Source organism: Epinephelus fuscoguttatus, linkage group LG16 (assembly GCF_011397635.1).
Source record: "Epinephelus fuscoguttatus linkage group LG16, E.fuscoguttatus.final_Chr_v1".
Classification (NCBI taxonomy): domain Eukaryota; kingdom Metazoa; phylum Chordata; class Actinopteri; order Perciformes; family Serranidae; genus Epinephelus; species Epinephelus fuscoguttatus.
The window spans coordinates 33,915,867-33,941,102 of record NC_064767.1 but is presented as its reverse complement, the minus strand read 5'-3'; the positions used below and the strand labels follow the sequence as shown (position 1 = coordinate 33,941,102).

Below are 25,236 nucleotides of genomic sequence, written 5' to 3'. Positions count from 1 at the left end.
GACAAATTAATTAGGATGACTAGCCAATGTGAAAATCAAAAGAAAGCATAGAATAATGTACTGAAGGAGACTGTTGTGCCATCACATTTTTTTGTGGTTTGAGAGCAAAGATCCGGTCACTGCTGTGCAAAACTCAGCAATGCAATTAGGTCCGAAACCCCCCCCCCCCCCAAGACCTAAAAAACACTGGAACCCAGGTATGTGACTCTGCCACAATATTTTTTCACCGATACAGTTGTACCAAAGCTCTACAGAGAAGTGAAGCATAAAGTTGAGGAATCTTTGAGTATAGCAGGATGGGTGGCAATAACTAATGGCACATCATCTCTCAGAGAAATGCCGACTGCTGTCTCACGCAAACTAGAGCAGTACACGAAAGTCACACTGGAGCAAACACACTGCAGACCACCTGCAAAATGCAGCACGACAATGGGGGACTGGGGTTGTAACAGACAACACTTCTAACATGGGTGCTACCATTCAAATAGTGGGATACCTGCATGTAAGGTGTTTAACTCTCATACTTAATCTGGCCTCACAGAAGGCGTTAAATCTGCCAACAGTTAAGTTTGTCAGGTGTATGCACAGTATGTAAGGGATAATATGTCATATGTAGGTGATAATATCTCCTATGGGAGATATGAACCTTTGGCCACATCGCCCGCAATTTTTTTCCCTTGCCTCTCAGGGTTTCCGTAGTTTTCATTGTAAAATTATATACTAATTTAAATTTCACATTTACCCCCAAACACATCGTGTGTGGTCAAAATTTCGTGGTACTTTCAGTGCACCATAGTGACCACACAGTCCAAATATGTCCACTGTCCATTGACCACACCAGCATTACTGATGGGTGTGACTGGGGTGCAACACACTTGAAACTTTTAACTGGAGATGGCAGCGAAACCTTTTTAGCCTGCTTGTTACTCTTTAAAGCCACTAAGTGTACTATTTGAAAATGTCCGACTTTGGCACCCATGTAATCAGAGTAATTTGAAAGATTCTATAATCACATAAAAATGTCTGCATTCACTGGCTTTAAGAAAAGTGTCTTTTAATCATAATGTGCTGCTTCAGCTTTACTGATAGACATTTTATATTAGCCTTTTAGTTTGTCCATCATCTTCCAAAGGCAAAGAATTAATTACCACACAATATAAAACAGACTAGATGCCATTAGAGGCTGCCAATCTTCTTGGCGTAGGTATTATTTATTTACAGTAATTACACTAATGTCTCAAAATTATTGTGGTAGTAATTCTCTGATGAAATCATATACACAGCAACTTTAAAGTTCTTCACTGAGGGTCTGTGCATGGTTGTTGGTGCCATGTAGTTCAAGGGAGGATAAGTGGACCTGTTACTGCTGTATAACATCCATGTCTTTCCTTCTTTCTCTCTCTGTGCGTTTGTGTGATCATTTCTCAGACTGTCAATCAGACTGCTCTCTGACCTGTCTGGCTGAGTTGCGAGGTACTCCGGCTGCGTCTGGATGGCAGGATGGCAACAACACGTTGGCTGAGGCTCGAGCGCCGCTTCTTGATCCCGCTTCCCAGGCTCCCGAGCGCTGTGTCTGATTGGCTGCCATCGGCGTGCTCCATGCCGTAGATCTCACCACTCACACTGGTGCTCTTCATCATGTGGCGACCCGTTGCGCGCATGGCCCTGCTGAGCATCGATTGTCACCCAAAAAGTTAATTTCTTGTCACTTCGTAATTCCTTTACTCGACAAGCAAACATGAGCAATAAAATAAAAAAGCAAAGTTAGTGTCTAAACGAGTGAGTGTGTGTTTTTAACCTGAAGCGTCCCCTGGGTCTCTCTGACTGGATGGACATGTAGCTGGTGCTACTGATGCGAGAGGCACTGCTGGTTCGAGAGATGGCTGACACGTCGCTGCCATCACTGTCTGAGGACTTATGGGAAACGTTCTCACTGCTCCTCCTCTGGTCCTTGTAGAGCTACAGGAAACACAATACACAAAATGTTGCTAGTAAATATAGTATTAGTTACTGAAAAGCCTTCATTGAGATTATATTGATCAATAAACAGACTATCAGGAGAGGTACTAATGATGAACCAGTCAACATTTCTATGTCCAGAGTGGATCAAATAACAATGTGTGGGGTTAAGAGAAGTTGCTCATTGTGAAGAACCCAGAGATGATTATTACTTGACTCAGCAGCTCCCCTATGCTACCTGCAGAGCACTGTAGCATCTTTCAGCTCATTGTTATGGCTTGTGACCCACACCTTTACTGTTTAAGTTCACTCTCAGTGCTCTCATCAGCCTTTTTTCAGCCAGAGTTAGCGACAAGCTGGTGAACATAGTAGAGCAGTTAGCAGCTAATGAGACACATTGACCATTCGTCACATGGCAAGAAACACGTCTGCAAATGAATGCTAAAGTTGTTCCACGTCTGCTGGTTGTGTAAGGCACTTAATGGCAGAAATAGAAGGCAATATTCACTATGTTTTCTAATGTTTATAATCACCTGAAATTAAGAATCATTGTGTTTTCGTTACCCTAAAATGAGCCCTTTATATCTACATATGGAAAGGGTCCTCTCCCACGGAGGTTGCCATGTTGTTCTGCAGTAGCACAGAACAACAAACCAAACACTGGCTCTTGACAGGGCCATTCGTGTTTTTGCGTCAGCCACCATGGTTCTCCTACACGCTTAGCACACAGAGGAGTTTCAGTTGGTTGCAATCTGCAACCTCATCACTATGTGCCACTAAATCCTACACACTAGACCTTAAATGTTTAATAGTTGCTCAAGGCTGTAAAAGCCCTGCACACTCTCACAGGTGTTTTTACGTATTCAAAATTAAATTAGTGCCTTGCTTAATTTTAAGTCTACTCACACAAGATTAAAAAACTCTATCTGTTAATTGGAATGAGGTGTAACTGACAGGTGAGTGATAGGCCTTATTCATGGCAGATGTTTTGGCATGTCTTTGCAGGAAATGAAGTTGAAACTGACTCTCCAGCACCACCTTTTACAACATTTAAACCAATTGAACCAGCCTTAATGTCATCAATTAGACCTGTGATTTTCCTGCAATGCATACTCAAAATGTCTGTTGTTAAAAAGAACTGAGTAGGAGACACAGGGAGATGTCAATCAAGCACAGTCTGTCTGACTCACGGCAAATAAGTGAAAACACCTGTTTTGGTTCCTCCTAGGGTGTGTTGAACGTTGTCACAATAGTGTTTTTTGCAATACTAATCTTACTAATCCGGTTCACATGCAAAGTATTACATATATATTGTACAATGTATTAATACAATAACAATTTTCATGTCTAAGTACAATGGTGGTCTGTAGGAATCCCATAACCTGAACTGACTGTAATGAGACAGTCACCTCAGTCCTATCAGAGTATTGTTATTATTATTAATTATTATTATTATTAATTTTAAAGGAGAGTTCCTTTCATTGCTGTTTCACATTCCCATCTTTGAAAAGAAAACATTTCAACATATTAAGTTTAAACACATGTTTCAGAAGCTTATATAAGACAACCCCTTTCTGTTATACACACATTAACAATTCAGATTTTACATTAGCATGTAAAAACTATTATAAATCTCAAAATGATTGGGCCTTGATAGCGTGTTATTACTTTCTACATGATTTCAACCGTACCATAGCGTTTCTGACACTTTCAGATGTTTTAGTCAGTTTGTGCTGATGATCTACACTGTCAGATTTAAATCATTCTACATTCAGTCAGATGGGGGACAGTGTAATGCATCACCATGACAGCACTGACACTATGCATACAAAAAAGTGAAACTACTGGCATGTAGGCATGTGTGAAAGTCAGGTTATCACCATTAAACTGTCAGTTCTCTGTAAGTTAGGGACAGGAAAACCAGCCAGTATGGATTATACACTTCTGTATTCGAGGTGTTCGGTGCATTCTTGAGTGACTGCCCACTTGGAACCAATTCATTTTATTGAGTGGTCTTCACCATTACTGTAACATAATTTATTACTTTCTTAGACAGTAAATGCAATTCACTGCAATGCACTTCAGCAACATTAAGGCCCATGCTCACTGGCTGGATCACGTATTGTCCCCCTCCATTCTCCTGATGAGTTGGTTTTAAAGTGAACTGTCAGGCTAAATGAAGCCAAGAAAAAGAAAAAAAAGAAAGAAGTGGTGGCCCACCTCCCGTTTGTTCTTGAGGGCTCGGTCCAGGTCCTGTTGGCTGGAGGTGGGGGCTACTGACACCCGGTTGGAATGAACCCTCATCTGGAGCTGACGAACACACTCCTCTGCTACCAGGGCTACACACACACACACACACACACACACACACACACACACACACACACACACACACACACACACAATACAAGAAAGTCAATAAGCTTGCACTTATTTAGACACTGAAAAAAGGGACCCTATTTGCAGAGCCTAAAAATTCAGTCCTGAAAAAGCTGGACACACTGATGTCACCTTTTAGTTTGGATGAAAAATCAAGACTGTATTCATTAATCTTGGTCGTTCAGGTCAAATATATCAGTGGATTCAGTAGCTGCAACAGTTACAGGTCTGTATTTTTCTGCTTTACTAATTAACCTCAGAGTATCCAACTCAACTTTGGAAATGCACTCAAGATAGGATCCTTGTCTGAGCAGCCTATGAGTAAGAATTTACTGAACATCATTATAATTCTACTGACGTATGAAAAGATAACAACTTATAGTTTTACAGGGGATTATTTGGCTAAAAAATATTTTTGGCAGAGAGTGGTGACTTCCCGGAGTCTTGTCAGCAGTGTGAGGTTGCCAGACAACCAACAGATACTTTAGGAATTCACAAAGCTCATGCTTTATTTGCTCTGTCAGATGCGTCTGGGCCATTTATCTAATAAGTGGCGGATTTGATAGGATGATTGACAACATGTGGAGCCTTCACATATTACGCAAAATCCGTGATGATGTCATTTTTGGCTTGTGCACTCTTACGCCAGGGAACATGACGGTGAATATAAACCTTATTTATTTATTTTCCAAAAAAAAAAAAAAGGAGATTCCTTAAACCAAGATTTATGTATTTTTGCCCTTACCGAAGTATTTCACTGCTGGAACAATGGTCTTATCATAAAACTGGCCTCTCTATGCAGTAGAAAGATGGAAATGCTTTTGAAATTGGTCCTACATGACCATTTGCTTTTGTATTTGCTCAAGAGGTAGAAAACCTACCAAAATGCACACTTGACCAACAATATGGCGGCCAGCTGATAATAAAGGATCTTGAATTACAGTTAAATAGTAACTTAAAATTTGTTTCTGAAAGGTGAGAAATAGGCAATGCAACATTGGTTCATATTTGATCAGCACTGTTTAGTTTTACAGTTTGATCTCAGTTTTTTCAGCCTCCATTTTGACAATACAGGAAAACAGTATGCAACCCACATCCTGTTCAGAAACTCTCATATTACAGCCAAACAGTACACTAAAATATGATATGATGACATTTTAGGTGAGAAATAGGCAATACAGAATCTTGGTTTATATTTGATCAGGACCACCTAGTTTTAATGTTTGGTCTGACTTTAAAAGAGGGGTATCTCTTTCTCTCTCTCTCAATCTGCATCCATACTCTTTGTGACGGGGGTAATGGGCATACAAAAATGAGTTCATTTACACATGCTACCCATATCTTAATCACCCAAAGATGGTTGAAAATCGGGAGAGTATCCTTGAACAATAAAGCATGTGCGTTCTGAAGATGTAGGCACGTGGGTTTGTCTGAATGGTGCTGCATCAGCACAGGAAACAACTCATCATGGCGGTTACTTGCCAATGCTGTTAGTGTACAAATTATCCCTCACTTGACTTACACGTGACTCAGTTTTACACACACATAATCATTAGCACATACCTTGTTCTACGGTGCTGCTCTTGGGGGGAAGCTGTGGGAGTTGCCTCACTCTGCGGGCTGAGGAGGACGTCACTGAGGAGGAAAGAGACGTACCACCTTGGAGGTGGCCCCTAATACAAAATAACATGACAGCGAAGCAGACAGAGAGGAAAACACCCAGAGGGTGGGAGAGATGGAAAGAGGGGAGAGAAGAAGAATGAACAAAAGCAAGGATAAAAAGAATGGGGATACAAAAAGAGAGAAAGTGAAATTAAAGTTTTTAAATGGTTTGTGATCCAGGGTGCACACTGCAGCAGCAGTCACTTGCTGGTCGGAGTTCACATTTCTTGAGTTTTTCCTATTCAGTCGGTATCATTTTGACATTAAAAGTGGCTGAAATTCACCTGAAGGAACAAAAACTGACCAATGGAACCCTGCTGTCATTTTTAAATTTCTCGTCTTAAGATGTGTCTAAAGAACACAATTGCATGAAAAATTAAGTGACAGAATGTGGCTATAGGAAAAGCATCAGTTGTGAAAATGAAAGAAGAGCAATAGTTTAGTGAAAAATCAGTAGCAACAACATATCCACAAAGTGAAGCAGAGTGAAGCTCGTTCAGGAGCTGATAGTGAGGGATCCTGTTGCAGAAAGAGCAGCAAATAAAGGTTTAGACAGTGAAAGAACACATAGCGAAGGTGAAAGCCTTCAAGCACAAAACCCACCATATCTGCAGACATTCATTCACTGTAATCCATTCTCACTAAAATACAGGGGTTTATCAGAAAATCTTTTTGTTTCAATGTCTTTTGGGACGTTGCTCCAATCAGATCAATTGCATGTTCCACAAAATAATACTTTCATTATTCTCGTAAGTATGAAATATCTAAAAATGTGAATATCATTGTATTTTACATGGATACAACAACAGTTCTACTGAAAAAAAAAAAAAAAAGTCCATTAATCATTTTACTGGCCATCGCTCTGCCATTATACTCATAATAGAAAATACTAAAATAAAATTACTGCTGCCTAATCTACAAGTTCTGTAATAATTCCAATATAATTTTCAGCTGTTGCTTTAGAAATACTGAAACAGATGAAAAATATGGAAAAATGGGCATTTAACACTTACCAAAAAAACGCAACACAACATTTACACATCTGCGCAGAAATGACTAAACACTGACCATTGTGTCCACACAACACAGACAACAAAAAGACAATAAACACACAAACACACAACAGCAGCAGTGTCTGTGGTAGTGATGTGGCAAAGACAGGTCACATAAACACACACGTACAAACAGGTAAACGTATGAAGGGAGGGGGAGAGCAGTCCTGTCTTGTCCCTCTCCACCACAGTAACTATAGTAAATTAAAGGGGATCTGCCTCTGTGTCAGTGGGTTATGGGGGGACACTCATTCAAGGGGAATCCCCTTACCAAGGGGCTGCAGTGGGGCCTTCTTTCCTCTGGAGCCCCTTAAGATGGAGGTGGGCATGATTCTGGTACACACATACGCACAGTCACACGAGTGCCATACAAACCCCGCAACATAGTGTGGAAGCAGCAGCATGCAGGAACAAAAATGAGAAGAAAGATGGGGTTGAGGAAAAATGGATAGAAAAAAGCAACAGAAAACAAATAAATAAAAGATCATCCAAATCATCTGACATTTAAGTGAAATGTCTTGACATCTATTGGATGGACTGCTAATAGATTGGGTAGACATTTATGTCCCCCACAATATCAATTATCATAACGTTTCATGGAACACTACCATCAAGTCAAATTTTTAATTTGTCCAGTAAGCTACTTTCAAAGCTAATTACATCCAATCATCCTAAATGTACGTTGTATTAAGTGCTACCGTAAGTAGCACGTTAGTATAATAACATCCTACGAACATCTCAAACTTTATACCTCCAACACATAGGCGTGTTAGCATTGCCATTGTGTGCATGTTAGCATGGTGACATCAGAAGAGCTGCCAGCATGGCTGCAGAGAAATTAAAAATCTAGACTGATTAATAGCGCAACAGGTCAGAGATAAAATATGTACTTTTGATTTTGGAGTGAGCTGTCCCTTTAAGCTGTTTCTGTGCTTTAAGACAAAGCACCTACAGTATATTATACCACTGATGTAATTTGGCTGAACTTATCTGGGTATGAACTTAATGTGAATTAAATGCCTCAAGATACATAAACTCATTTAAAATCATTTTTAAAACCTGCACCAACTGCTAATTAAATACAAATAAACGTTTGCCTTTCAGCTATCAAAACAAGTCCATGGTTTATTGTGTGTCTGTCTGCTTTAATCCAAAGCCCCATTCACACTGGATTTACGGTTGTACATACAACTACGACTGAATGACTTAAAACTTAAACTGAAGTGTATTTTTCTATGATTTCTAGGTGGATATATGGATTTTTAGATGCTATGAACATCAGAGACAATCCTTACAAAACCTAAGTCACACTGAACAATATCAATACGTGTTTCATGTATGACTAACTCAAATTCACGTCACACAGTATCACATCTCACATCTCTCCCTCTGCGACTCTCCTTTAACTCTCCCACACCCAATGGGGAGGCTGAATGTCCATGTCTTTAACAGCTATATCCTGTGGTTTCTGGGTGGTTAAAATGCCATCCAGAACAATGTGTCACATTACAGAGGAGCAAAGTCATTATATCAATTCCCACGTCTCACTCTAATGTTAATCCTGTGCGAATGGAGCTTAAGACTAACCTAAGAAAATATGGCTTCTTCCAAACTGGTGAGTGGATTTGAAAAGCTACCAGCAATACACATTTTTTAAAGAGAATTTTGAAGTTGGTCGTATCATTTCAAGCTCCTGTCAATTACCTCATATACTACAGTTTGACATGTGCTGAGCCTACAGTACATGCCTTACCTGCCTCTGTCAGAGAGCTTCCTGCCAAGAGTGTGACACTCAGGCGTCTCCAGGGTCCGAGGCTGCCTGGAGAATGGTGGATGAGCGAGGGGAACAATACACAACAGAAAAAAAAAATATGGATGGATGGATGAGAGGATGGAAGAGAGCATGATGGAGGATACATCATTTAGATTTAAAGGAGTCTGACTCTGTCAGGGGGCTGTCATTGGCCTTATAAGTTTATGATCTGGAAAACAGGAAATAGGAGGCATGCTGTGATGGATGGCGTGATTGTGATATGAATAAGGGGTGTCACACACTCTTGCTTCATCTGTAACTGTGCCTGTGTGTGTGTGTGTGTGTGTGCACATAAGTGTGTGTGTGCGTGTGTACCTCTTCTTTGTACTGAGGTGAATTAAAGTCTCTTGAGTAGGAAGTAGCATCCATATTCTCCATTCATGGACATGAAGATGACAAGGATGATACATGCACCCACACACACACACACACACACACACACACACACACACACACGAACACACACAGTCACACTTCTGATATGAATTATGGACATCATGAATTCTAAGTCATTGCTGAGAGCTAAGCCTTGGAAAAGAGAGACTTCTTAAAGACTGAGCGAAGAAGGAGAGCACACAGAAGCTGCAGATGCATTTCCCAGAACAAAAAGTACACTTGGAAAGACTGCAAGAAGCAAAATCAATGAGGCAAGATTTCACACCATAACCACTACAAACTACTAAGTTCAGAAGAGAACAAACTGGGCACTAAAAAACCGCGAAGGAAGGATAGAAAAGCAAGAGGACAAAACTTCAGCAACACCGACCACAACCAGGGACGAAAACTATCGCTACAGCTCTTGGCAACAAAATTACAAATCAGAAAAACACCACCCACAAGCTGAAAACCCATACAAGCAACCCTTCACACAATGTGAGTGAGACAGCATGAAACAAATTAGAACTTGTCTATTCCTACGGGACACTCTCGACAAGTTCTACATTGTCCATCATGTTCACTCTCACTGTGTCCAGCTGACTGACCACAATTCGGGAGTTTGGGCTTAGCGTTAAGAGGCTAAATTGCAAAAAGTGACAAGAATAGCTTGTGATTTTATCTTGTATTTGTTAAAAAAAACTGCAGTTGCAACTGCAACTATCACTGGTTTTGAGAAAAAATAAAAGGGCTCACATTAAAAGGTATAAACGAGTTTAAAGTACTAGTTTAACAATATGGGATATATAATTGCTTTTTTTTTTAATCAAGAGTTAGATGAGAAGATTGATAACACACTCATATCTGGGTTAATTATGAAGCTAAAGCTAAGAGATATTAGCCTAGCCTGGCATAACACCTTGAAATATGTAACAACAGGTAACAAAATCCACCAAACACTTCCTCTAAAGTTCACTGACGAACATGTTGTCTCATTTATTCATCATACCTTTGGACAGAGCATGGCTCATGTTACCCCCGTTTCAAGTCCTTATGCTAAGTTAAGCTAACTACCAGGCAGTAACTATATGTTCACTGGACAAATATGAATGCGGTATGGATCTTCTCATCTAACTCTTAGCAAATGATTAAGTATATTTCCAAAAAATGTTAAATTACAATAATTTGAAGGGCAACTTTGATATTGTTAACCAAGAATCTATTTTCACGTTTTTGTGTCTAAGTGACCAATGGAGACAACAATTTTATCCTGCAACCAGCAGCTGTGAAACAGGCTGCAATGTAACATTAATGGGAAACTGTGCATCGTTAATTTCTGTCCATTTAAATGCTTGTATTCGCCACTGACAGGCTGTCAGATTATTATTCTAAGTGTCTGACAACATTACGGAAAGGATCTCTACAGAGATAGACCTTATTGGTAAAGAGTAAAATCCTTTTTGCTTAACCAGAAACAGATCTGAAGTTGCTATCGCCACCTCACCAGACTCCATTTAGACTTAGGATTGCTTGAAATAAATCCTAAATTCACCAGTAACATGAGAAAATATGCTGGCTATATACACCCTAAAATTACTGTTTATTACAGTTTCTGGTTAAACAAAAATGATCTTACACTTTAACAAAAAGGTTCATCTCTATAGGGTCCTTTCCATAATTTTGTCAGATAATTATAAAAACAGTGTGAGCCTGCAGTGGCAAAAACAAGCTCATTTAGTGGACGTGAAGTGATGGTACACCAACCCCTAGAGGTAACATTGCAGCATGTTTCACTGCTGCCAGCTGCAGCACTCTCGGTCAATACTGGATCAATTTCAAGCCATATTTTTTCTAAATATTTTTAAGCCCTATTCACATAGGACTAGTATTACCTAAGGACCTCATGTGATCCAGAAATTACCAGCACATTCCCACAGGATAAGCGAAGCCTGTATTTTATTAGAATTTACAGAAATTCTGCCTTGGACAAAAAAATTACACAGCACACCTAGTGGTGATGTACAGTGTTCACCTCTTTTTTCCTTTTAAATGTGGGTCAAACAAACAAAACCAATTCTGCCACACAATTCTGTCACATTCTCCAACTCACATTGTCTTTCGAGATTTCACTCTTCTGATGGATTTGAGTTTGCTTTTTCTGTGAATGGGTCTCTATACTGTGTAGGAAGATGAGCCTCCTGCACTCAAAGGGCTGTCAGAACTTCCATTTATAATTGCTAATGCAACCCCCATAACTTTTCCACTATAAAAGAGGCGAGAACAAGGGACAGAGAAAACAGAAAAACTAAATACGACGCCAAATCATCAAGATGCTGATTTGGCCAGGACTAATGTTATTTGACCTCTGACATGAAATCTGTGTTTGGCAAAATATGGTAGGTAATTTGGGGTGGAAATTTTACTTGTCAAATTATAAACATAGCAGATTTGCATAGGATTAAGCTCACACACGACCTCCTTAATTATTACAAATTTCCAGAGGTCCACAGGTAATAGTAGTACTGGGCAAATAGGGCTATAGATACAAAAAGATGTAAAAAATAGGGTCAAGGTGAAGAAAAAAATACAGAAGTTACCCTTCAAAGGCATTTGAACATTTGAAATCAGCCACCTCGATGTTGTACTGAATTTGGCTGGAGTAAGTTAAATTATACTTGTTTTGTATGATACAAGATAAAGTCACTCACTACACTTCTATCAGAGTAGAAAGAGTTGGAATAATTTAGGTTGCAAATTCACTACCAACTAATCACAAAATATCACAACTCAGCAAAGAGATTAGTGTTAGCTGTGAATATGAGGTAGAGCTTGACATCTGCCTGAACCCAATAACACCCAACTGAACCCAAAGGACTTCAGTCAAGTTTGAGAGAAGGTGTTCCTTACAATACTGAAAAAAAGACCTTGGGAATTGGTGACATACTGGGTGGCCTTTGCCTCGTAAAAAAAAAAAAAAGCCTTTCTCTTTTTATTATAATTCAGCAAAAACCTTAGGGTCTGGTTCACAATGGCATCAGATAAGGCATTAGTCAAGCTCTAAGAGGAAGCGGCTGGAGGTCCACAAAAGGGTACCTGTCATCTTCAGGGGAAGCATGTTGGATAAGAATCCTGGGACTTGCCGGACGTCTTCGGGGCAGGGAATGGGACAAAGATTTTCTATGTGTACACATACAAAATATATCAATCTTATGACCAAATCGGAAAGCCATTACAAAACCAGAAAGCCATGCTATTCCATTATTGGTTATGTACCTACAATAAGAAGCTGTCTGAGTCTCTTTGTGCTTGCCATGGCTACAAGTAATTTTTTTGGCAACTTAGGGGGAGCAGAACACTGAGATACAATCACCTTATAGAGTTGACATGGCGACCTTGTTTGCAAACATTTCTCTAATTGAATATTGTGGGGCAATGTTAGCTTTAATTTTGAGTCATGACATTTTAGTTCAGTTTTGGGGTCTACCAACTCCTGAGGGAAATATCTGAATATCTTGGAATCCAATCTTTTTAGTAAAAATGTCCCTTTATGTGTTTTCTTGTTGAGCTGGAAACAATCAACAATGTCCGGCTAGTTGCTTGTAGATTTACTGCCAACAAAACACCAACAATAAACCTACATGCAACTTCCAAGATGAAGATGAACAGGAGAAGGACTGAGTAACCTGACCCTCATCTTTTACCCTGCAGTCACAATAGAAAGGTATCACTTAACAGCTAGTGTGGACAGGATAAATGATTCCAAACAACTCTTTCAAACTCTTTCTTTGTGAATATTGTTATAAAATTGGCTGGAATGCATTCAAACCTATTCTTTATTAGGTTAGGTTAGGTATTTTAATCACACTGTCGATAATGTTATCCAAGAAACAGCACTGGCATCAGAAATCTCTTTGGATCAAGCAAGACTTCTGGTCTTATTGAGTCTTAAACAAAAACCTTGGTGACACTGGAAATGGTTATGGAGTGAATCGAACACATTAGACACAAGAGTGGTTGAAGGTTTGATTCTACTGAAGCCTGGATTGGGTGAAACTAAGCAGGGTAAAGAGGGCTGGTTGGTAAAGTGATTCATCTTTACATACAGTAGTTAAGGTAAGGTGAAGAAGAAGAGGTGCACCGATTCTGTTGTCAAGGTGCCAATCTTTGATGGGTCGATGACAGTTTCTAGATGGTGATACCTCAATGATAAATGATTAAATTTGGCAAAATCTTGCTAGAATCAAGTAATTGAACAAATAAAAGAATTACTAATGATCCTTACAAACGGATGGTCTACTCATGTTAGTTTTAGAAAAGCACTGCACCTTGATAAACAACTTGAGGATTGTGGCAAAACATGGATTGGAACAGTGGTGTACAGTGATGGGGTCTGGGTAGAGTGAGAAGGGTGGATGCTTAATCTAAGACCATTCAGACGGTAAAGAACTACAAACACCAGGAAAGGTAGAGGATAAGAGACTACTGGAGAACTACAGGAGGGTTGGTTGGGACAGAGGCTGGTACCTTTCAGTCTCTGGTGAGGGGACATGATTGTCTGGAGTCAGACAGTTGGCGCTAGCGCTCCTAACCCTGTCCAGAGAAGGCTGCAGATCACTAGAGGCACCACAGCACAACATGCCATCCAATGGAGGAGGAGACAGGAGGAGAGGACAGAAACAAACAAAGAGAAAAAACAATGGACAAACAGAAAAAAAATGTTTTAAAAGAAAGTCTGGTTTGATTCCCAAAATCATAATGCTAGCCTGAAAACTAAATCATGACTGGCTGGCTGGTGTAAGGATGGGAGTGTCTGTAAGTTGTCATGGTTGTCATGAAGATGAGGTATAGCGGAAACGTGTTATTTGATTGTCATGACAAAGGATGGAATGCTCTCTACACATTTCTCCTAACCAGACATGGGTTACGCTCATATGTCTAACCATTAATAATAATCTGTACATATGTATGTATGCATCTTACCTAACTGTTGCCTCATCTGTGAACATTACAACGCGTTGTGTGACGGAGCTGCGTGTAGCCATGACCCTGTGCGATCCCATGATAGAGCTTATCTTTCGACATGCAGGCAGCGTTGAACTAGTCACAAGATGAAAATTTCAAAGACAGCATGCATTTGCAAATGAAACAAAGTAAAGAAAAGAAAGCTCAGATTGGAAACGAATCTCTGAAGCTCCTGCTACTGTAGAAAATACTCACATAAAAGGAAGTCTGCAGTGTTTGGCAGATATCCTAACTAGAGATGATCAACATTTACTACCATTAAAGGATAATGTGCTTTTCCACAGGCTGAGAAAATTTCACACTGACACCACAAAATGTGTAAAGGCTTCAGTATGCTTCAAACAAAGTGTTTGTCTAACTGTGAGAGAAACTGGACAATTTTTGACTTTCTGAAACAGGATGCTGGCTATGTGTGAGGCGGTGTGGAAGTAGGCAGGATTCTTCTTCTTCTTAACTACTGTACTTCCACCACTTTATGTTAGTTATTTGAGATTCTTTATTCCTCCTTTGAGAAGATGCTGTCCAGAAATGTGCGCAGTCATCCCCATTTCATTGCGTCAAGACTACACAGTCATGCAAAACCCACAAAATTTTGGAGTGAATTCAGGGAGGCAGTGTGATATAGCCAAGTGGACCTATTTTGGCCACAGCTGGTTCCGGACGTAAAAGTCACATTCGTTTTCTCCATAGACAGTTTAAGGTGACTCATATTTGGAGCACTTCCTCAGCTTGGAAGAGCATAAAACTCTCCCAGTCAAATAAAATGAACAAAGAACAAGCACCTGCATTATAAAATATGTGGTCCTAGGATAAAAAGCCGAATGTATAGGCATATTTAAACATCATCACAGATATAAACCTCGACTCACAGGATGCATTTTGTGTAAAAACACCCAATCGCCAAGATAGAATTGTGTAACATACTGCATACGGGCAACAGGGCAGAAGCAAAAGATTTTAATACAGTCTGCAGCTTAAATTAATTCACTTTTGGATTCTGGGTCACTTAAAGATCAATTGTGATACCAGTGGGCTATCAGACTGACAGCGATAAGCCTCTGGGGGCAATGGCCAATATTTCAGGTACTCCAGTATAGCCAGCAGACATCTGGGCCAAGACATCCTTTTGCATGTGCTGGTCATTTGATGCCATCTCAATAAACAGATATCTACATATGAACACAGATAATATATATATATAAAAAAAACCCTAATATAAGGGCTGGTTGGTGAAGTGATATATAGTGAATATATAATATAAATCATTGTCAGACAATAGCCCAAAGGTTCTACGCTTGCATGTCAGCCAACGTGTTCTGCATCTCCATACGGACTTGTTACCTGCTGTTCAAACTTAATTGGTCAATATTACTCAGAACCACAACGCTTATGATACTAAAATCTTATCCCTCTGCCCACAGATTCTGCATACATGCAGATATCTATTTATAGAGATTACGTGTAGATGAATTCAACAAAAACGCCACCATGTTTGTTCCAAAATGCAACAACAAAGTGTTTTGAACTCATTAAGGCTCTGATCTGTCACTCTATCTGGATTCATCCCCATAGCATTGGCCACAAAGTCTCATGGTAATTGTAGTATCTATAGCTCTCTGCCATGCCAAACAGACAAAGAAAACATTTTTTCACAAAAATTAAGTTTAAAACAATCCAAACTAGTGGCCATAACATAAAACTATAGGGTTGTTTTACTGTCTGGTAGTCCTGTGTTTCTATTTGTAACGTTGATTAAGAAATTAAGAAAAAGTTGAAATACATTTACAGAGTAAAGCACTTCCAGGTTTTTGTTTGTTTGAAGCACACTGAACCCTCACCTGTGGACTTACCTGTTTGTGTGTTTGTGGATACCGTTGAACAAAAGGGGCATCTTAGGTGGCAGTGTGTTATTGTGCCTAGTGGATCTCCTGATGATAGCATGCATGCAGCAGACATAAGTCAGAAAATAGGAGGAATGGGTGGGAGAGGAGAAAAAAAACAAGACTGTGGGAGTGTTTACACACAACAGACACAAAGTTTTGTAGGTCAAAAAAGGCGCCAACTTATCCAGTGATTTAATGTACCATCTAGTAGGTAATTGGGCTTATTTTAAGTTATGCTGTTTACAGAGGTATAGCTCACCAGCTCATGTATCCCATTCTTACACAAAAAAATTACTTACACTGAGAAAAAAAAAAGGAGTGTCGTGTTTCACCCTGTAAAATCAAGTTGATTTCAGTTTTAAAAATCTCTGAGAGCGACTGCCTTGAAAAAGATAAGTAGATATCACTATTGGCCTTAAGTTATGTGTACATTATATTTAAGTAATAAGTTTCCTTAGAATTTAGTTGTATATACTTCATTTTGTGAGGCTTTTGCAAGTGAAATTCACTTGTCATTTGGATAGTGGATTTGTTTTAATTGTGCAATTTGTTACCACATACACTGGCCTTGTCTTAAGATGTTCAGAATGGATTTTTTCAAAATAAAAGATGCTCCTACAAAGTAATAATTTGTTGTTGTGATTACTTTATTTATAAAGGACAAATTGTTTCCTAAATTCTACTGAGTAAACACAACTGTCCAGTTAAGTCAGACTTACTTCCTAACACTTAGAAAGAAAATGTTTATTTTACTTGTCATTTTTAAGTTGCAACAACTTCACAAAATTAGGTGAATACAACTTACTCAAAGTAAACTTAGTAAACCTAACTCAAGTCTAACAGTTATATGTACATAACTTTATTGATGCAATCAGTTTCCTAGATCTTTTTAAAGTAAGATCAACTTGTCAGATTTTGCAGTAGGACTGTCAGTTACTTCTTCACAACATTCATGTTGTCATCTGGTATGTTTCTAAACAGTGCTTTCTTTGAGAAATCACTGGATAAGCTTGTAGGTTTTTGCAGTGTAAGCAAGTGGAACTATACAGCACTGCGTGACAGCTGAACAAGCATCAAAAGCCGGCCTTCATCTCTAGTGACATGCTTAAAAACACTGTCCTCCCTCAAACACATCTGTGCATACAAAATACAAAAAAGAATGTTACCAGCTTATTGTATTTCTATCTAAGACGTATGGTTGTATAAGGAGACGCCTGCAATGAGACATACAGATGTGTTCTCAAGCGTGTAACTTACCTCTTTGTCTGTGTGCCTAAATAACAATCTAAGACCCACATGGAAGTAACTACAGTAGGTGTGATGACCAAATGTTAAGTGACAGTAAAAGTCTTGATATCATAAACTGTATTAGGATATGAGAACAGAGTGAAGGGACAAGACCTGCAAAGAGAATAGCAGCATGCCAAGAATGAGCACAGTCTGAATGCAAGCATGGTCCTGTAGTGTCCTCTTGTGGATCTGAGACAGCAGTACAACTAAACAATCTGCTGTTTGGCTTCTTTTCCTCAGCCTGACCGACCTGTATTTCATTTCCCCTACTTTTATTAATTTAAAACGAGAGTAAACACCTCTGCTTGCCTGTCCCCCACATGCTACCCTCCTGACTGTCAACTTTATCCAAAAATATGGAGTAAATGACAAGTCATTGTCAAGTCAGTGATCAAAGGCTTTATTTTTCTTACTGTCAACAAACCACATGAAAAGACCAAAACCAACCTTGAGTGTATCTACTAGCAAGTACTGTGTGCATACTCACACCAATGAGCCACACTGTTGCACTGGCTGACATGTTCATTACCATGAACACACACACTGTGGTTTATTTTGACTCAGTCCCACAAACACCATCCTCCTGTCCCTAATACTAACTTGAGCACCAATTGTGTATTAATCCGCAGCTGAAAACAGTCCCCAACAAATACACTTTTTTCCTCCTGTTTGGGTAAAAAATCAAAACTACAGTGCCCAGCTGGATTTGTTTTTTTAGGCTTTGGGTTGAGAGCCACAGACAGGGTAGGGAAGCAAAAAAGTATTGTGAGAGGGACAATGAAGACAACATTTCTGGTGTTTTTTCATGGGATTTGTTGACTATAACAACACTATAGAATATTGCCAGCCTCATCTGTTAAATCTAGTCCACAATTTTATTTCTACTCATGTGTGTGTTTTGAAATGACTTCTTTTTTTGCATTACATTGGAAAGAAGATTATGTAGCTATTATTTTCTGAATGACAATTTCCTTTACAACACTTATTTAACTTTTACAACAGAGAGCCTCGATTACAGTAGAACATTTTCTCCCACTTTCACCCCTTTATTAAGAGTATTTTAAGTGGATTTACCTTTTTTATTGCATAGAGAGACAATTTGATTTAAAAAAAAGAAAAAAAAAAGGACCACTGCACACAACAACTACAACTAATCCAGTACCAAAATGTAATCAATATGTCATGATTGGCCAGTTTACCTGGTGTGGAGGCACTCAGCACTTTTGCCTCGCATTGACTGGTGGATCATGATGACCTCACTGTGGTTACCATGGGGATGGATGACACATTAGGAAATCAACAACAGTCAAAAAACCAGAAGAGCAGAAGGAGAAGAGGGTGAATAGGAAAGAGATGCTGTCACTAATTGCTACACACACAACACACACTCAAAGATGCCACAACCAAAGCTGTTCTGTTTAAACACTGCTCTAAAGTCACTTTATACAATATGACAATCAATGGATAGCTACTGCACCAAACTTTGTTCCAGCACCAAAATAAACAGCCATGAAAGAGGGACATTCAGTGAAAGAAAAGGGTAGAAAACCTAAATCAGGAAATATTTAAAAATGGTTATAGTAAACAAAAGAATTTAACCTGTTTGATCAAATAAGGTTTTAGCAAATTTAATGACAGGCATTCACGCTTACATGTAAAAACAGAATCAGTAGTCACACAGATGTTTTTACAACTGCACACACAAATAAGCGGTCAATGTCACACACAAACAAGCGGCTCTAATAAGATTTACTCTATTTGGATATATAACAAGGGTGCTCACACACAGACACTCACCTGTCATCCAGGTACTCCTCCTGGTGGCGACCTCTGGCAGCGTCATAACGGGTCGGAGAACGAGAACGACGAGTATAAGGAAGCTCATCATCCAGACTCCTATAAGACAGAAAGGGAGGAAGGGAAGACAGAAGGAAAGAAGGAAGGATGGAAGGAAAGAGGGAAGACTTATGTCAGGTTAGCGGTCAGGCGGTATTGCAGCAGACTCTTGGCGGGGCTCATCTGGCTCGGCTAGTAAAAGCAGAGCTGGCAGCACTGTGTGTTCTGCTTCAGACAGACATTTCATTAGTAGATGGACTCTGTTTGCTGCCTTCCAGCAAACTCTCTCATTCCTCCTCTCTCCCTCTACCATGTTGCTTTTACCTCTTACAAGTGACCAGTGTCTTTCAGCCTTCCCACCAGGCTGGTGTTGGTCCTTCTTTAGTATCGATCATTAGACATTAGGCCATTCAGCCCACCTCTGAAGACTAATAGTCCATGATTTATATTGTGTAATTATGTATTATATTTGGCCAAAATATAACCATTTGGAGCACACTAAATATAGAAACAGGTGTCTAAGAGGTGGATTATGGATGCATAAACTTGTTAAAATTAGTTGCAACAACCTGGTCTTACGTGAAATGACCATGACCTGTTCACACCGCAGTATGTGGTGGTGGCACATAATGTCTTACTAATATGTGCCCAAACCACAGAAACAATGCTGATGTAAAGTCAATTAGGATTCTTTGTTGTGGTGGACACACAAATTTACTGGTTCAACGACGTCATGCAATTAGCTGTGGTTAATGTTACAATCTCGTGGGTGGTATAAAGAGCTAGAAAGTCCTCATGGCAATGAGATGTGGGTGGTGGACGTGTCAAACAAAACGGGACTTTCATCCAGGAGACTGCAGTTTGAGTAAGGTGTACTTCTTTCAACTTAACGGCTTATGTCCTTTACATAGTTATGTCATGTTATGTAATGTACTTACGTCACTTTACGATATACTGATATGTTGCGTTCATAATAAATATTGTTATTTTAACCAAAAACACAAACTTTTTCTAAACCTAATTAAAGTAGTTTTGGTGCCTAAATCCAACTGTGCTGCCACCACATAATTTCATCGCACTTGCCTCTACCACATAATGCCATGTTAGACCTGATTATTTCACGTTTTTCTGAAAGATCACTTTGCATTGTAATCACTGTGATGCTGAACATAGCCTCCACTCTCCATGAAGGGTCATTCTTTTCTTATGCTTTTAAAAACTCTGACACCACAAATAACTAATCTGAGACAACTAGGATTTGTACCCAGGTTCAATGTAAACTGACTTATCCATCTCACTGTTAAGAAGCAGAAAAATAATTAAATCCTAAACTCTTTCTTAATCTGCAACATGTTAGTCTGGAGGTTTAAACGCATGTCCTCTCACAGAGCTGGTGATTAAAACTAAACTTTCATCTCTGTCAGAGAAAACTCAGGTGACTTCAGACTGTTTACATCAAAGCTACACTCAGATAACTGAGCCTCTTACCTGCCTGTCAAACAGCATCAAACCATAAATCTTTCCAAGACGGTCCAGATCTCAGTGGAGTTCTGTGGGGATTAGCTATGAAGTCCGGCAGCAAATCCATTAAACACTTCCACCATCCACAGTCAGACACACACTGATTATTTCCTGCTAAATTACAGCTCATAACTTGCACTAAGAGCTGCCCCTGCTCCTGTGCGAGTGTATTTGCTGGCTTCTAACATCCTGGCGCAGACTATTTGCTGGAGTTTGCCAGCCTAACGCTCATGCGGTATTTTAAGATAATTGCGAGCACGGCCATTCTTGAATTTCCATGTTCGTTAGTTCACCACTCACATTTTTGTCATGTCTCGACTTGTCAACGTAAATGAAACATAGATTTTGTCATATTTTTTATTATCAAGATCTATTTTTTGCTCATCATCGTCTTGCTCTGGTCATGGAAAAAAGGGTGTTGATGAAAAATTTTCATCATAGTTTTCGTCAATGAAAATAACACTGCAGTTTAAAAGATTTGGGCATATCACTTTAAACATCCCTTGCTCTGTTTCCCTCAGACTGAATAATGTCTCATGTTATTTTATAGAAAATAGTACATCTGTTAAAATTCTGCATGTTGCTCTCATCCTTTAACCCTCACCTCTGGGCGGGGATGTTGGCTGGCCGTGACCGGATTCGTCCCTGTTCTTCACGGTGTGGGGAGACAGAGCGGGAACGTATGTGATGGGCTGGCGTCCTCTGCTGGTCCGGCACCTCCAGGGTAGACCCGGACTCCCGCTGCCTCTCTCTGCCACGCCCATCCGCTGCTGGGTGGGAATGGCAGTGCACGAACACACACATAAACACACCTTCATGAGAAAATGTAAATGTTTCGAAATTAATGTAAATATATGAGAAATGTAAGTGTCAAGGGACTCTTCAGTAGTTTCTAATGCAGGCCTCCACAGCCCTGATCCAAAGTAAACTTACAAAGAAGTGGCAGAGTCCGCCATTCCCACACTGGATTCAGACTGCCTAGAGATCATGCTAATGGCTTAGTACCACACAGTGGCTAAGTGCATGTAAAAATATTCTTGTTCAGTATTCTTACCATGGTGCTAACATCTTAGCATGGAGCCTGATACCATTGAACATAATTGTATGGTAAGCGCGACAGTACAGTGTGTCTCAAGGATACAGACTATTAAAAGATTAGTCTAATAATAGAACTGCAGCTGGCTATTTTTCAGTACCATGTCCTGTATTTTTGAAATGTAGTAAAGAAAAAAAACCTTTCTCTTTCTTTGGTGGTGTAGCAGAACTATCTCTGAAGATAAAAATACAAACAGAAAGACTGATCAGCCTTGAAGGGATCTGTGGGACTGTGTCAGGCTTTGTTGTGGTCCCAAGGTCACTGGTTTCATTTCCAAGAGAACAGCACCTCAAAGCTCACAGTGGGTCATTAGTTTTGCTTTGGAAAGTGCTACCAAGGTTTTTCATTTATTCCTACCATGCATGGAAATTAAAGAAAAAGTTGGTCAAAGGAAGGTGGTGTATTTTTCCATCCCTTCTGTCTCTCTTTTTCACTTTGGTTCTCATTAACAAAAAAACACAGATACATACTGTTGTAGAGTTCAACTGATCTGGGGTTTTCATTGGAGAAATATATGATCAAGCAGCCTGATTATTATGATAGCCCATATCAACAAATGTCTGTATATATATATATATATATATATATATATATATATATATATATATATATATATATATATATATATATATCAGTCCAGCCCTAACATACAGAGACAAACACTCAGACAGACATTTACAATTATACACTAATACACATTAAACCAAAAGTTGAGTGTTTCAACATACATGGTACTAAGTTATATTTTAGATGGAGACCCAGTTCAGAGCTGAGGCAGAACAATGCCTGCGTGGTGCGTGGAGCCTGGATGGTTTCTCCCCATGCCAACATGTAGTCTATGACATGACAGTGTTTCCCGTACACATGATTTATTTGTGGTGGCCTGTCGTACCCACTGTTATCTATGTTGTTTTTGATTCAATTTAGATTTTAAATTATTTTTCAAGTAATTTGCTTAGAATGTTTTAGAATTATACTATTGTCAGACAGCTGCACAATAACAGGTAAATTAAGAATAGGAAAGATTTGAGTTCACATTGAACCTTAAAGGGTAACTTCAGTATTTTTCAGCCTGGACCCTTTTCCCACATTTGTTTTTGTTTAAGTGACTAATTGGAAAATAAATTTTAGAAACCGGTCCAGTATTGAGTGAAACAGCTACAACCAGCAGCATCAAAACAGGCTGCAGTGTTAAAATTGCTGGCAGTTGGACACCCTCAATCACTGACATGCTTAAACTGTTATTTGAAGTGTTGGAAAACATTACAGAAAGGACCCCTACAGAGGTCAACCTCTTTGTTAAAGACTAGGAGCTTTTTTGTTTAACCAGAAACAGCCCCGAAACTGATATTGTCAAACACACCAGAATCCATTTAAATAAACAGTAATTTTATCATCATAAAACACACTTCATTAAAAGTCAACAGAAGCAAAATAAACGCAGAATAGTCATCTTGGTTTATCTCTTCACTGTTCCAACAATCCCCACTCTGGTTTGGTTGAAATAAACCCTTAAGTCACCCAGTTAGATGTGAAAATAAGCTGACTCTGTACACGTTTATTTAAATGGATTCTGGTGTGTTTTTGAAGACAGCAATTTCAGGCTGTTTCTGATTAAACAAAATGGATCTTACTCTTTAAAAAAGAGGTCAACCTCTGTAGTATCACTCCTATAATGTTGTCAGACACACGGATTACATTGCAGCTGCTTTTACAGCAGTCTTGTTCAATACTGGACCAGTTTCAAAAAAATCTGTTTCCATTACTCATTTAGACACAAAAACATGGAAAAATAGGGTCTGTGTCGGAAAATATTCAAGTCACCCTTTAAATGTTGGTGTACATTTCAAGTCATCATTAATATTTTCTTGATTCATTTCAATTAAATAAATAAATAAAAATTCCAAATCAAAATTCAGCCTCTCTTTAGTTTGTATCAGCTGGTGTAAATTTTGCATAACAGTATAAGGGTTGCTTGTTGCATATGGAATACATTTTGGGACAAATGATGAGATACATTTTGGCACAAAGCTTATTCCATACGAAATTTAAAAAAACAAATAAAAAATGCATACACCTGTTCCAGCCAAGCAACCCCTATAACAACACCACAAATAAAATACAGTTTGTGGGAAACACTGAGGGTAGTACTAGGAAATAATCCCCACCCACCTTTAGACACTATTGCTGTACCTCCATCAAATTCAGGCTCTGTTATACGTTGAGAACCTAAACAGTCATAGACACACACACATACAGACACACATAGATGTATATATACACCACACACACATATATGGGTGCACGTATCCAGGTGCATCAAAAAACAGACATTTACATTGATATACATGTTATACTTTGCTCACTGATAGTAAACCTTTCTCTGTCATACAGTGAAGCATGCATGCACACTCACACACAGAGGTTATGAGAGAGCTTATACATACATTTATAAAAACAGCAGCATTCAAAGACTCTGACTTACGCTGCAGCTTCTTGCCAGGGGTGTCTGTGTGTCGTCGGGGCAGGTATGGGGAGGGTCGGGGCAGCGGTATGGATGAGACATCATGGGTTTGGAGTGGATACCAGTGAGGTTTGTCGTCCAATAAGGCCGTCTCCAGCTCTATCAGGATCTGCTCAAGTCAAAATCCACATAGTAACAACATGTTTAAGTGCTGTTTGTGGCTGCTGATTGATATACAGCAAAACAGACAGTAGGAGTTGTTTACTGTATAAACAACAGGACAGTGCTGCTCTAAACATTTGCTGTTTGGTATTTGGTGTGCAACAGCATTTTTTTTTGGTGCACCACTGTACACACAATGCAAGATTATAGCATGGCAGGCTATAAACCTTTACAAACCAAGTCTTGTGTGTGTGTGTGTGTGTGTGTGTGTGTGTGTGTGTGTGTGTGTGTGGGTGTGTGTGGTACCTCTCCCATAAAGGTGCTGTCCTCCTCCGGTGACCTGGGCTGGTCCCATATCGTCAGCTCCAGCATGTGGTTGCGGAAATCCCTGCGATGGACATGAGAGTAGACGAACGTCTGGTTCCACTTAGGCTCGCAGGTCTTCTTCATTGTTTTTGTCCTTCGTTTGCTCTTGTCACTGTGTTAAACAATAAAGACACTCAGCCAACCAACTTCCCCTTTCAGGAGACTCACATTTATTGTTTGTCCAATGAAAAAACTTAAATAGATTTAATAGATTTAGTAGCTGATTCCATTGCTGCAAAATGTTTCAACACTAGTGACTGAAAGGAAAATATAATGGTAAAGTTACCTGAGCTGAGAGGGAGTTGTCACAAAACCGTGATCTGATCATGCTCTCACAATACTAAGAAATGGTTTGA

At 39.3% G+C, this 25,236-nt stretch overlaps 1 protein-coding gene across 9 annotated transcripts in view; it reads right to left on the bottom strand.

The window, feature by feature from the left end:
- The window catches only part of LOC125903257 (regulating synaptic membrane exocytosis protein 1-like), a 131,587-nt gene that overhangs the window by 10,008 nt on the left and 96,343 nt on the right, over positions 1-25,236 (bottom strand). For 3 of the 9 annotated variants that reach the window (XM_049600061.1, XM_049600062.1, XM_049600064.1), the window contains 16 exons: positions 24,821-24,992; positions 24,374-24,521; positions 24,061-24,117; positions 21,397-21,559; positions 19,233-19,331; positions 18,635-18,694; positions 16,113-16,190; positions 14,221-14,337; positions 13,765-13,854; positions 12,334-12,417; positions 9,181-9,237; positions 8,806-8,871; positions 5,902-6,011; positions 4,180-4,298; positions 1,799-1,959; positions 1,454-1,668 (listed from right to left, as the gene is read on the bottom strand). In XM_049600061.1, the coding sequence (XP_049456018.1) occupies positions 1,454-1,668; positions 1,799-1,959; positions 4,180-4,298; positions 5,902-6,011; positions 8,806-8,871; positions 9,181-9,237; positions 12,334-12,417; positions 13,765-13,854; positions 14,221-14,337; positions 16,113-16,190; positions 18,635-18,694; positions 19,233-19,331; positions 21,397-21,559; positions 24,061-24,117; positions 24,374-24,521; positions 24,821-24,992 (1,796 nt within the window). The remainder of the gene's footprint in view (positions 1-1,453; positions 1,669-1,798; positions 1,960-4,179; positions 4,299-5,901; positions 6,012-8,805; positions 8,872-9,180; positions 9,238-12,333; positions 12,418-13,764; positions 13,855-14,220; positions 14,338-16,112; positions 16,191-18,634; positions 18,695-19,232; positions 19,332-21,396; positions 21,560-24,060; positions 24,118-24,373; positions 24,522-24,820; positions 24,993-25,236) is intronic. The other 6 variants (XM_049600065.1, XM_049600066.1, XM_049600067.1 and 3 more) reach the window with 6 other exon arrangements.